The sequence below is a fragment of the Lucilia sericata genome, unplaced genomic scaffold, assembly GCF_015586225.1.
Source record: "Lucilia sericata isolate MDLA Ls3-8-SP2 unplaced genomic scaffold, ASM1558622v1 Contig000031F_arrow, whole genome shotgun sequence".
In the NCBI taxonomy this organism is placed as follows: domain Eukaryota; kingdom Metazoa; phylum Arthropoda; class Insecta; order Diptera; family Calliphoridae; genus Lucilia; species Lucilia sericata.
Window position 1 is genome coordinate 251,252 of NW_023994069.1, and position 14,148 is coordinate 265,399.

The 14,148-nt window shown below is 32.9% G+C and overlaps 1 protein-coding gene across 3 annotated transcripts; it reads left to right on the plus strand.

Annotated features, from left to right (window-relative positions):
• Window positions 1-822: 822 nt before the first annotated feature.
• Window positions 823-12,510, plus strand: LOC119611202 (calpain-D). Of its 3 annotated transcripts, none has more exons than XM_037966703.1 (11): window positions 823-1,074; window positions 1,133-1,538; window positions 5,413-5,945; window positions 7,361-8,570; window positions 8,881-9,128; window positions 9,195-9,467; window positions 9,539-11,079; window positions 11,143-11,349; window positions 11,411-11,677; window positions 11,740-11,882; window positions 11,966-12,510. In XM_037966703.1, exons 2-11 carry the CDS (start codon window positions 1,204-1,206, stop codon window positions 12,141-12,143), a joined length of 4,935 nt encoding a protein of 1,644 aa, XP_037822631.1. In that variant the 5' UTR covers window positions 823-1,074; window positions 1,133-1,203; the 3' UTR covers window positions 12,144-12,510. The 3 variants fall into 3 exon arrangements, with proteins under 3 accessions (XP_037822631.1, XP_037822636.1, XP_037822644.1); XM_037966708.1 differs by having other exon boundaries at window positions 1,143-1,538; XM_037966716.1 differs by lacking the exons at window positions 823-1,074; window positions 1,133-1,538 and adding an exon at window positions 1,983-2,661 and having other exon boundaries at window positions 11,966-12,509.
• Window positions 12,511-14,148: the final 1,638 nt, after the last annotated feature.

Below are 14,148 nucleotides of genomic sequence, written 5' to 3' on the forward strand. Positions count from 1 at the left end.
CTATACATTTTTGACAAATCTAATCTACTTAATCTACTAGATTTGATTTAAAACATGTCGAAAATGTATTTTTTCGAACAAGATTTGCTAATACAACACTGCGTTGTGTCTAGGATAAGCAAATACAACTAGAGGCTATCCATTCAAGTTGAATGTTTTCATCGAAAAAGTGACTTTTCATTTTGAAATAAAAACAGAAAAAATTATAATTTCAAAATAAGTGGCATTTAATAATAAAGTGTATATTTTTACAACTGTAATTTTGTATTTTTAATGTTTAAATTTAAAAGATATTAACAGTACTATCGTTGTATCAAAACAAAATGACACGATTTGTTCGAAAATTCGAATATCGGAAACGTGTAAGCTCAGTGGAAACACATTGAAGAGGTTTAAGCAAACCTAGTAGATTTCAAGCCAGTGGAAACATAGTATTAGGGTATCACAGCACACTGGGTATAGCTAGCAAATAAACAAATAAAATATATTTGTTTTTACGTTTTATATGGAGGATAGGGTTAAATATCGGCAGATCCTCGTAAAACTTGGAGAAAGGATTTGTTTTTAATTTTTAAGAATTTTTTATTCATCCCTGCATAATTTTCACACAACTTTTGAGCTTGCTCTGTTTTGTTGTTATAAACAATATATTTGCTTCCAAAATTCCACTTTCTGATCTCTCGGATTCCGTTTTTATTTAAAATCGTTGAAAATTTAAAAAATAAACGTTGTTGAAAACTTGGCCGGCTTACAGTCGATTTTAAGCCGCCGCCGACATATTTAGTGTCAGTCGCCACCGCCGTTAATATTTATTGGCGAAGGGCTCTGCTGGCCAGACAGACTGATTTTTTCTCAATTATTATTTTTCTTGCTAAAATAAAGTGATAAGGACCCGAAAAATGTATTTAAGTTTGTAATAAAAGTTATATTTAATAAAATACAGATCTAAGTGGACTGAAATCATCCAAAATACTTAGAATACTTTAAAAGATATATAAAAATGTGAAAAAAATATTTGTAGACACTTCAGCATTTTTGAAAAAGGGGTTGGAAAAATTTTGTGGGTGGCGGGAGGTATACAAAAAATGAATGAAAAGTTTGTGAATTGTGATTGATAAAGGGTCTGATAAAGTTTTTTTTAGATACAAATATTGGATAGATAGAAAATTTCGTCTTGCCCTTAAACAGGACAATTAATTTAAAATGGGTACAATAGCATCAGTATTGCAATGGTCTTGCACAAATTGCAATGTTATCAATCCAACGGAATCCTTAAAATGTCTAAACTGTGGCACAGTGCGCAAGGTATGTGAAGGCACTCTAAAGCATTTATCAGATAGTAATAGTTTGAGAATAAGTAAAAATTCAAATAATGGAGGGGGCAAGGAGCCAAGGATACCGGGAGACAACAAGTCGTCAACAACACTTGCCACTAATAAACATCAGCAACAACAAGAACAACAAATACTGCCCCTTCAAGTTACACCCATCTTAGCTCAAGCTCTTGAAAGGGAACGTGATGAAACTTTGGCCAACAGGTATGTATCTATTCTATTTTTCAGACAAAAATCATCCTTACTTGCTTGACCAATTTGTGTACAAAGCAGGTCCTAATCTGCAGCTATTGATGTATACAACCACTCATATATAAATAACGAATATACATAATTGTTTGTATTATTATCATCGTTATTTTATGTTTATTGTTTATCATATTGTTGTTTCCGTCTGCATGCGTGAACGTCAGCCAGCTTTAAAGTTTTTTGTTGTCGTAGTCATAGCTTCCTTTTTGCGATTCTACTGCTTTATAAATACACATACATACAAATGTATACAAAACATTGCAGTTTTTTACATCAGCTTGAAAAATCGATGAATTGTTAACGGATTGTTTACATGGTTGTTATCATCGATTTTCAAAAAAAAAGCAAACAAAATAAAAAATAATAGTCAAATAGACACACACACATGCATACATACTGATGCATAACAAGAAAGGAATTGTCAAAAGTTCCAATTTATAGTAACGATGTTGGACCAAGAATGAATAAACGAGTAGTTGAACAACGAGTAGGGCACTAACGACGACTAACATCAATGCCAAGTTGAAACGTCATGTTTTGTGGATGTGTGTGCGTGTGGAAGTGCGTGTTTGTCAGTTAGGCTGCATTAGAAATCAAATAATTCCAAGTTCATTATAAATAATGTTTTCTAAAAAGAAAACAAAACCAATTTTTACAATCCTCTAGCAGTTCAAAGTGAATTAAAAAAAAATAATAGATAGATTCTATAAATTCAACATAGTTTTTTTATTAAAAAGCTTGTTAAATTGTTTGCATAACTAACAAAATTAACCCAATTAAATTCAAAGCAAAAATATAATAAGTAACTAGGTATTTACATTAACAAAAACTTAAGTTCGTTATCGCAAATAAATGAATGTGGTTGTTGTCGTCTCTTGCTCTTTAGAATCGAGTGTTGTGGTAACAGTGAATGTCCTTGAATTTTAAACGTCATGAAAAGGAGCAATCGAAAAATTAAAAATTATTAAATAAAACCAAAAAAGATTATCATATTATTTATATTTTATACAAAAATAACTTCAATTTGAAAACTCAGCAAAACTAATAAAGAATACAAAGTAAAAGCTAAAATATTGTTGTAAGTACAAACTATATTATATACAACTTTTGCAATTTTTTTTGTATTATATAAAATTAATCACTTGTAATGAATTTTGTTTAAAAACATCGTTAATATTTGTGCATTAAAATAGACAAAATAAATTAATATTTATTTTAAAATTTAGTTTTTCAAATAATATTTAGATAATAAATTATCTTCATATATACATATGTGAGCTGTTAAATAGGTGTGCATTTTTTGTGCCTAATAATGTGAATTTTTTTATTCTGTATTCTCTTTATTTAAAATTTTAAAGAGTAACCGAACCAAGAACTTACCTAATTGGACAACATCTTTGGGTCAACTATTAAATTGAATATAATTAGTTTTATATTTAAAAATTTTCAATTAAAAGTGTCTTGGAATACTTGAAAGTTCACATAAAGTACGATTATCAGATTAAGATAAATATTATTTACTACTTTATTTACATAGTCCTAGGGATTTGATTAGAAGTTTATGATTCTTGCAAAGTTTTTAGGTAATTTTAAATTATAATAATTTATTATAATTTACCATATATGTCACACAATTTATACTCCATATGTGTGCTTGGTTTTTGTATACAATTACAGCAACTGTTTAAATCGAATTTTACTAATTTCGTAGAAAATTCCCCAACTTAATAATAATTGTAATGAATCACTCGAAATTTTTTTGTAAAATAGCTTTTTGTTAACAAATAAATAATGTTATGACAATAAGATAAGAAAAAACCCTATCAGCTCACTTTATAAAATTATAAATTATCTGATCATGTGTATATTTACAAAATCCATTGTACAAATTAATTATATATATTTTATTAGTAAGTAATATCCATATATAACAACTAATATATGGTAAATAGAATTGTATGGTATTAGCAAATATCAGACTTATCAAAATCATATTAATGACGCTCATTTGCTGCAAAAGAGTTGTAATTCGAAAAATGATGTGTTAAGTAAAACGGGTTGAATGTTTTACACATACAGTGTTGGATTTTTAAAAGTAATACCAGGTGTAGTATATATAAATGTACACCAAAGATTAATATACATATTTAAAACTTTTTCAAAATCTAAGCAACTTTTACTTATAAGGTAGTCAAAGTATTATTCTACTAACGGGCTTAGAACGCATTATTGGCTCTAAATATGACCAATAGTTCTCTCCGTGTAAGGATCGAGATATATGGATAGATAGATAGATAGATAGATAGATAGATAGATAGATAGATAGATAGATAGATAGATAGATAGATAGATAGATAGATAGATAGATAGATAGATAGATAGATAGATAGATAGATAGATAGATAGATAGATAGATAGATAGATAGATAGATAGATAGATAGATAGATAGATAGATAGATAGATAGATAGATAGATAGATAGATAGATAGATAGATAGATAGATAGATAGATAGATAGATAGATAGATAGATAGATAGATAGATAGATAGATAGATAGATAGATAGATAGATAGATAGATAGATAGATAGATAGATAGATAGATAGATAGATAGATAGATAGATAGATAGATAGATAGATAGATAGATAGATAGATAGATAGATAGATAGATAGATAGATAGATAGATAGATAGATAGATAGATAGATAGATAGATAGATAGATAGATAGATAGATAGATAGATAGATAGATAGATAGATAGATAGATAGATAGATAGATAGATAGATAGATAGATAGATAGATAGATAGATAGATAGATAGATACAACTGTTTGTTTGTTATGAATTTTCTTCTCTGAAAATATTTAATAAAATTAATTAGTATTGGTGTCATGAGATGTAATTGGAAGCGGGCGAAATTGTGCCACCACAGTCGGTCTTAGCCATAGGTCTATTGGAGTTTGTAGGCCTATGGGGACAGTTAAAAAGATGCACTGTGTCATGAGGTTTTTGGAGATATTCAGGGCATCGGTTAAGGGTGCCTGGAAGAATTCGTTCTTGGTAGCAGTTGAAAATACTGCTCCAACCTGCTCTTAACTATGCGAGGGTAGAACGAGTTTGCCTAGGTATTTAATGATTAAATGATCAACCTTGAAATAATTGTTTTCATGAATTTTTATTTAAAACAATCTATCTATGATAATGCCGTGACCATTAACATACTTTGATTATACAAATTGTTTTCGAATACATTTTTCAAATATATAATCGTTGACACTTGAACCCTTCAATATTATTAAAAAAATAATAATAACAATGTGCATTTATATTTTATTCGGACATTCCCTAATATTTTCGACTTTTCATTTTATATACAGTATAAATGGATAAGAGTATACATACATATAAATATAAAGGTAAAATAATTGAGTAAATATTTATGTATTCAATTGTATCGAATAATTTAAAATTGGAGTTGCTTTATCATTTACATACTTTAACCACTCTACAGTCATTAATATAAATAGATTATTAGTTGTTTATATTTATATAAAAATATACAATATATCGTGTTTAACAAACATTCACTCTTTTTCAATGAGACAAAACAGTAACGGAATACTGCAATTATATAAATATAAACAAAATTAAAACAACAAAACTCGAAGGCCTATTGCGGTTATTACATTTTTATCTTTATCAAAATACATATAATACACAAAGTAAAAAAAGTACATTTTTGGTTATCAACAAAAAGAATACCATTTAATATAAATGTACATATGTACAAGAATAAAAATAATTCGAACAAAACTTTTGATATTTCAGGAATGAATACAAACGAGTTTATAAGTCTCTACTGAGAGGTTGTCTTAAACGACCACAGCGTAATCAACAAAACTTACCAGCCAATTGTGTGGACTGTGAAAACACACGTAAATACGTAAAAAATTCAATTGAACTATTTCATCATTTTTCAAATCCATCATTAAATCGTCGTTGGATATGTGATAGATGTGATACAGATAATAATTCAGTTACATGGCATTGTCTGATTTGCGATACAGTCAGCTATTTAGCACCGATTTATAAGGAAACCTTAAGCCATCGTAAATTACCACCACATCATAAGCAATCAAGTTTTGAAGGAGGACAAAATTCTGACAACAAATCGAAACGTAATGCTAAAAAAGCTCCCTATTTTCGTAGAACACAAAGTTTAACAACAGAAAAATCATTCTCATGTCGCAGTTGTCATATATGCTTTGTCAACAATCGTAAAGATATTTTCAATTTACCGGAAACATTTATGAATAAATATTCTTCCAATAGTGGAGCTCAAAGCTCAGATGAAATATTTGGTGAGCAAAATTCAATTTAATATTGTAGTTAGCTGTTGTTGTATTATATTTTTTGTTTGTTTTCATTTCCACTTTTTTCTTTAAATATTCGTTGTTTTTCTTTTGTTGCTATTAGAGTTTTTTTAAATAATGAATGTAAATAATCATTGTTTCAAATCGATTAAATCTGATTAACGATTTGGTATTAATGGGCTAGTTTCTAATTACAAACAAAAGCATATCCAATGTAAAAAACATTAATATTTGAATAATAAAGAAAAAGGAATCAATTTAAATATTCCGTTTATTACGCACATGTACATAAATAACGAGATATTAATGTAAAAAGTAATGTAACTTTTTGCATTAACCAAACGATATGTTTGTTTGTTACATGTATCACGCACTACTTCAATTATTTTCTTTTCCTGGTATCAATAACATTATTCTCATTATTCTTTAATAATGTCACACTGAAAATAAACATATTGAATTTACTTGTAGGCCAATGCTGGGACTTTGTATTGTAATTTGATTCATAGAAGTTAGGTCAATTATAGATTATATGGGTCAAATGAATACCAAACTAATTGCAGACTGGCGGACGGACATGGCTAGAGCGTCCAAAAATCTTAAAAGGTTCTTGAATGTGTATACCTTTGAGAGTCGGCAAATAATATATCTTTGTGTTACAAACGGAATAACAGAACGTGTAGAATATACCAAAGTGTTAACGTTGTTGAGGCAAGTTCTCTAGTGGCTTGGATCATTTTCCATGTACGTTTACATATGGTAAAGGACTGTTATGTACATATATTTTAGATCCTGATAACAATATTTCAATACCGTATAGAAGTTAATTTATGAAGTTCAGTTTTAACAACAGAACATGTACATCGGTGCAATGACAGTTGTCATGCCAACTATGCTATTGCTGTATTAATAAGGCGATTTTATCTTAAAGATTACTCAGTAATTCGATATAATACTAATTTGAAAATTTTCAGTTTCGTATCAAGTTTAGGGAAACACCTTTACAATTTTTACATTTCTTAAATCGCAAATCCAAATGTAAACTTTATATTGGAGAAATAGAAATGTAAGATGAATCTACGTTTCTTTATCATAGTAGTAGTATTTAGCATTGTATATGTAGGTATAGGTGATTTTTATTTTACCGTCTCCTTTTTTCTTATTAAATATATAACGTCTTTGCATTATTTTATTTTTTCCCTCGAGCTGATGGCCGCAGATGCTAGTGCTCTATGCTATTTTTCTTAGACTTAGAATTTATTCTTAGGTTTAAGTTGAAATAAATAAATAAATAATATTTTTTCCCTTAATTACGAATCATTTGCTTCGAAAATACATTTGTATGTAGAACTGTAAATGAAAATAATAAAAAATATCAATTATTATTATTATTGGATCCGCAGGAAGTTCATTTGGACAATTGCCGCCACTGCAACAACAGTCTTCAAGACGTTTAAATCAATTAGTTGGCGGTAAAGACACCATCTGTCGAAAACATAATCTAAATCAGAATCGTGAACCAAAGTGTAATTTCACTATAACAACTTTGTCGCGCACCAATAAGGCGGTAAATGATACTAAGAAGTTCACCATACCACGTAATAGTGTGTTCATTGCAGTCAATGATTGTTGGGCAACACAAGAATTGGACTCACATAAAGGAGTGGTGGGTAGCTGTGGGAAAACTGGGGCCACTGTAAGCGGTAGCCTTGCAGCCACAGAACCGTGCTCTACATCAGGCGCTGTAGGTGGTGGTGTGGGTGATGAAAAAAGAAGACACCGCCAGCCGGTTATAAAGGCTGAATCCCTGCCTCAATATTGTGATAAAAACGATAGTATCGAACGAAAGTCCGTACAGAGGCGCAGTTCGAATGAAAGTGCCGGTATTGGTGGCATATGTTATGCAACATTTAGCAAAGGAATGTATAAACCACAGCATATTTATGAGAATGATTGTATCATACAAAGAACGTCAGCAGCAGCGCCAAATCGTGGATGTGGTCCTTCAACAGCAAAACCCTCTAGTTCGGTATCATTGCAATGTACAGATGTATCGGAGGATAGTGGTAGCAATGGCACTGCAGCTGCTAGTGCAAACACATCCAATCATCCGTTATATGCCGTGGTTAATAAAAATAACAAGACAAAGAATAAACAATCAAGTGAATTGATCGCCGCAGCTGCTCTTTTAAAGCAACAGCAAACCGCAAACGATTGCACACCAACGAATAATTTATTGTTAAACAATAACAACAATACTACCAATAGTAATAGCAACAACAATATTAAATTAAAGACAAATAACCATCCTTCCAGTTCTATAACTTGTACTGCTGATAGCACGTCCGATATCATGGGCAATATGTTGCAAAGCGAATCAACCATTCTAGAGGGGAATGGCGGTGACCACCATCATCATCATCAGCAACAGCAACATCATTACTTACATCAGGGCTTAGCGTCCAACAAGGCTGCATCATCTGCGCAATCATCATTTGATCCAATGATAACAACGACATCCATTACAGCCGATATGAGAAGCGACAGCAATGCAGAACATTCCATATATGCCAAAGTATGGAAAGGTCCACGCAAGACCAGTGAATCTAAAATGTATGACAAATATTTAAAACTAAACCAAAATTATTATGTTTTATTTCATCTCTTTTTATTAATTTTCCTCTTAAATTATTTCTTTTTATTATGGTTGAATAAAATATTAATTTGTACTAAACAAAAAAACACATTTATTAATTTGTTTTCTTTTTTTTGTTAATTATCTAATATTTTTGCAAATTAACTTTTATTGGTTCATGTGATTTTCATTTTTGATACATAACTCTGCCCTTAACACATTTAACATTGCTGCGACGCCGACTTTTTATCGTTCTCATCATCGTATCGTTTCATTTTGTTGTTACAGATCAAATGCGCCGGCATCTTCGTCAAATCGTATTGGTGATAATAATATAAGTGGATCTGCCGCCGGTACCCGAACTGACAATAATTCAATTCCAAATTCACGTAGAATGTGGACTTGTACAAACTGTTCCTATGCATACAATCGTATGTGGACTGAACGTTGCGAAATTTGTGAAAATCTGCGTACTCAACCCTCGTTAACTCAACCCAATTTAATAACAGTTACCAAAACAGATACAACAATGACTGGTATGTGATGTTGTGAATAATGTCTCTTTTAATACTTTGTTTATTTGGCTTCTTTCATATTTATAGAAAATATACAGAGACCTATCGATACTTGGACATGTAAAAAATGTACTCTGGTCAACTCAAGTAAAGATCATGCCTGTATTGTATGCGGTGGTTCTAAATTAAAGAGTATATCATCTGTCGAAGACATGACACTGCGTAAAGGAGAATTTTGGACTTGCTCACAATGTACTTTGAAGAATTCACTGGCGTTTGGGGTGTGTAGCGCTTGTAAAGCTGTTAGAACACTGCCAATTGAAAGTGATAGAGAACGTATTGTTGTTCCAATACCTGAAGGTAAGAGGACAATTTTAAAATTACCAAAAAATCAATTAAATATGCTTTTTCGTTTATCTTAATCTTAATAGAATTACATCGCAGTATGAATCATATTGGTGCTAGTAATGCTTTTATTCCCGATGCTATTTCTCCGCCGTCTTCACAGCAGCGAATAATGCCAACCAGTGTTACGCCAACCACAAATCTTCAACTTCCGCCTATTCGCACTTCAAGAAGTCCCTCTCCACGGCAAAATCGTTCAGCTTCCGGAGCTATTCCTAAACGACACAGTACGGGTGGAGGCGCGGGTATTGTGTCGCGCAATACGACTCCTATTGCCACAACCTCGGGCAGCAATAGCAGTAGTAGTAGTGCCAGTCAACAGATAAATCGACACAGTTCGAGCGGAAGTTCTGCTGCGAGCGGATCTTTAAAAACCTGGCAGTGTCCAGCATGCACGTATGAAAATTGCTCAGCCTCAGTGGTTTGTGAAATGTGTTCTAGTCCTAGAGGTCTAGTTAATAATATTACCAAAATGGCGCTGCTACATAAAACAAATAGACATTCGGCGGAATTGCAGCAGGAAAGCAAATTAATGGAGAACCTACGGCGCATAGAAGAGGCCGAGGCATTGCACAAGTGGGAAAATATAATACAATACTGCCGAGACAATAATGAACTCTTCGTAGATGACTCCTTTCCTCCAGCACCTAAGAGTCTCTATTATAACCCACAACAAAGTATGGCCGAAGGAAATCCAGTGGTACAATGGCGTCGTCCTCACGAAATTAACTGCGATGGAGGAGCCTTTCCTCCATGGGCGGTGTTTCGAACACCATTGCCTTCAGACATCTGTCAAGGAGTTTTGGGAAACTGTTGGCTCTTAAGTGCACTGGCTGTGTTGGCGGAACGTGAAGATCTTGTGAGAGAAGTTTTAGTAACAAAAGAGATATGTCCCCAGGGAGCTTATCAAGTGCGCCTGTGCAAGGATGGTAAATGGACAACGGTGCTAGTGGATGATCTTTTGCCATGTGATAAGCGCGGCCATCTAGTCTACTCGCAAGCTAAACGCAAACAACTCTGGGTGCCACTAATCGAAAAGGCAGTTGCGAAAATTCATGGCTGTTATGAAGCTTTGGTTTCAGGGCGGGCCATAGAAGGTTTGGCCACATTAACGGGCGCTCCTTGCGAAAGCATACCACTCCAGGCTAGTTCGCTGCCCATGCCCAGTGAAGATGAGCTAGATAAAGATCTTATTTGGGCTCAGTTGCTAAGTTCACGCGGTGTGCGTTTTCTCATGGGTGCCAGCTGCGGCGGTGGCAATATGAAAGTAGATGAAGATGAGTATCATCGCAAAGGTCTCAGACCACGTCATGCTTATTCCGTTCTCGATGTAAAGGATATACATGGCCACCGTTTATTGAAATTGCGCAATCCATGGGGTCATTTTTCGTGGCGCGGTGATTGGTCAGATGATTCTGACTTATGGACTGAAGAATTGCGTGAGTCTTTAATGCCACATGGAGCATCAGAAGGCGTTTTTTGGATTTCATTTGAAGATGTGTTGAATTATTTTGACTGCATTGATATTTGCAAAGTACGTTCGGGTTGGAATGAAGTACGCTTGAAGGTAAATACTAAGTGCTGACAATTTTTAAATTTTCCTTTAATTTATTATTTGTCTCTTTCGTAGGGAACTCTACAGCCATTGTGTTCAATGTCATGTGTTTTGCTAACGGTCTTAGAACCAACCGAAGCAGAGTTCACACTCTTCCAAGAGGGCCAAAGAAATTCAGAAAAATCACAACGTTCCCAATTGGATTTGTGTGTGGTAATATTTCGTACAAGGTCTCCAGCATCTCCCGAAATAGGACGATTAGTGGAACACAGTAAACGTCAGGTAATTTTGTAAAAAAAAAACGTTTACAAAAACTTTTTGATAATGATTGTAATTAATTTAGGTTCGAGGTTTTGTCGGTTGCCATAAAATGCTGGAACGTGACATTTATTTATTAGTTTGTTTGGCATTTAATCATTGGCATACTGGACTGGAGGATCCCCACCAGTATCCACGCTGTATTTTAGCTATCCATAGTTCAAAGCGATTGCTTGTCGAACAAATAACACCGCCACCACATCTCTTGGCAGATGCCATCATCAGTTTAACACTAACGAAAGGACAACGTCACGAGGGTCGCGAGGGAATGACAGCCTATTATTTAACAAAGGTATTTTATTACGAGTAATTAAATACTTTTTTTACTAACGTCCATATTTTAAATTTTCACAGGGTTGGGCGGGACTTGTGGTAATGGTTGAAAATCGTCATGAAAATAAATGGATACATGTCAAGTGTGATTGCCAGGAAAGTTACAATGTTGTCTCTACCAGAGGTGAATTAAAAACAGTTGATTCTGTGCCTCCACTTCAAAGGTAATCTATTACAGTTCCTTCAAATATCACGAGTTTATTTAATTAAATCGTTCCCTTTTTTATTTTATTACATATGGCTACAGACAAGTTATCATTGTACTCACACAGTTGGAAGGTAGTGGTGGTTTTAGTATTGCCCACCGTCTTACACATCGTTTAGCAAACTCTCGTGGTCTTCATGACTGGGGCCCTCCAGGTGCAACACATTGTCCTCCAATTGAAAGTGTACATGGCTTGCATGCGCCTCGTCTAATAACATAAATGAGGCAAATTCCAAACCAAAATCTTATTAAGATCACCAAACATTCTAGTCGTCGTTGCTATTGTCATAATTAATTAGTTATTTAATTAATTATTGCAAGCAGTCACACACACCCACAACCACTCATACATACAACATAATTATACTAAATCTCATATTTAAATACATTTTCCAAAGAAAACAATTTCAAAAAAACAAACAAATTATGACAAATGGAAATCTTAGTGTACGTATTTGATTATAATTGTAGGTTTATGCTCTATGATATTATTATTTTGTATTACGATTATTATTTAATAATGTTTTTATTTATTTTTATTTTAAAAAAGTGTAAGTACATTATGTTAAGTGCATATTAAAAAAAGTAATAATAAAATAAATACAAAATATAAAAAATTAATTATATTGTTTAAAAAAATATATAATTATTTCATTTTCGACTACAACTGCGCTTAGGATTCTTACAAAGGTGCAAAGGGAGACGCGAACTTAACGCGAAAACTTAAACGGAAAGGAGAACTTCAAGCGTTCAAGCAAGTTGGTGAACTCGTACTGAGTAAGGATATCAGTGTTATTAGATCTATAAACAAGAAAGTCCTGAAACTGCAAACGTGTATTTTGTGAACACTGGCCAAAAGCAAGAACAGAAATCGTCTCTCTGTGCGAGAACTCTACGAAAGAAAGGTTAGACTGTGGGTCCCTCATTTAATGCACTTATTAAGCTTCACAATAGGGAACACGGAGCAAAAAATGATTGACGATTGAACTAGCACGAACGAGGAAGAGGATCATTATTGATTCAGAATCCTTTTGACTAATACGTAACCACCTAATTTTGGCCACAAAGAAACACATATGAGGCATCCAAACGGGCTAAGAGTGGTAGAAATCAATTTGAATTCATTTACATATGACATGTTGCATTTCTTGGAGAAGTAATTTATCTACCTGGTTTTAATTCACATGTCAAGGTGTAGTCGGTCCTTTATTTTCGGGAAAAGTGTTCCACTCTCTGAAATCGTAATGAAATATTCCAATATATTCCGGTATTAAAAGTGTCAATAGTTACCTATTGCTGTGTTATAATGTCTATGAAAATTATTACATGCCACCCCAAATTCAGTAATATCCTTGAAGGCACATAATCTCTTTAGGGGATAGATAGTATGATTTCCCAAATCATTGCCAAGCAAGCTTTTGTTTTTAGAAGTTGGAGCAACTATTGCTCAGGACAGAAATAGCATTCAAGAGCCCAGATTAGCAAAGCCACGTTTCCTTCCATTTTCATCCAATATTGGTTAGTGGCCAATGTACCATTTGTTGATGTTTTTCTTATAGGGTCATATGTAGGGACGTTAATACTTTCATCAGTGAATAGTTTTCTTCATGACTTCATTTATGAAGCAAAATATTTACAGGATGAAGGTTTTGTTATAAACGGTAATACAATAAATGTCGAATTTAGGGCATTTATATGTGATGACCCAGCCCGTTAATTTCTGTGTGGGATAAGAGGCCATAATTCATTAAAAGGATGTTCAAAATGTTAACAAATAGGAACATCCGTTAATAGTGTTACCACATTTAACACTACTAGTGGGCCACTACGAACGGATGAAGATTTTTTAAATAGATTAGATTCCGACTTTCACCAGCAGATGTACCTAAATATAAAATTGCATTTAGAGGAGATTGGAATCAAAATGGTGACACAATTTCCTCTAGATCCAATGCATCTTATTGATTTAGAAGTTGCAAAAAAGATGCTTTAAATATTTGATTCTCGAAGCGTCTTCTTTGCTAATATCCCTTGCACCATATAGGTATACCGAAAGAATTTTACAGGAAGCCGAGAGGTTTTGAAGAATTAGTAAGATGGAAGGCGGTAGAGTTTTAAAATTTTTTTGTTATATTGGGGAATATTTTTTTAAAAACCCCACAGAAATTTTTCAGAGTACTCGGAATTGTAATCAAAGGGTATATGAGACAAAAAAATATATTTTT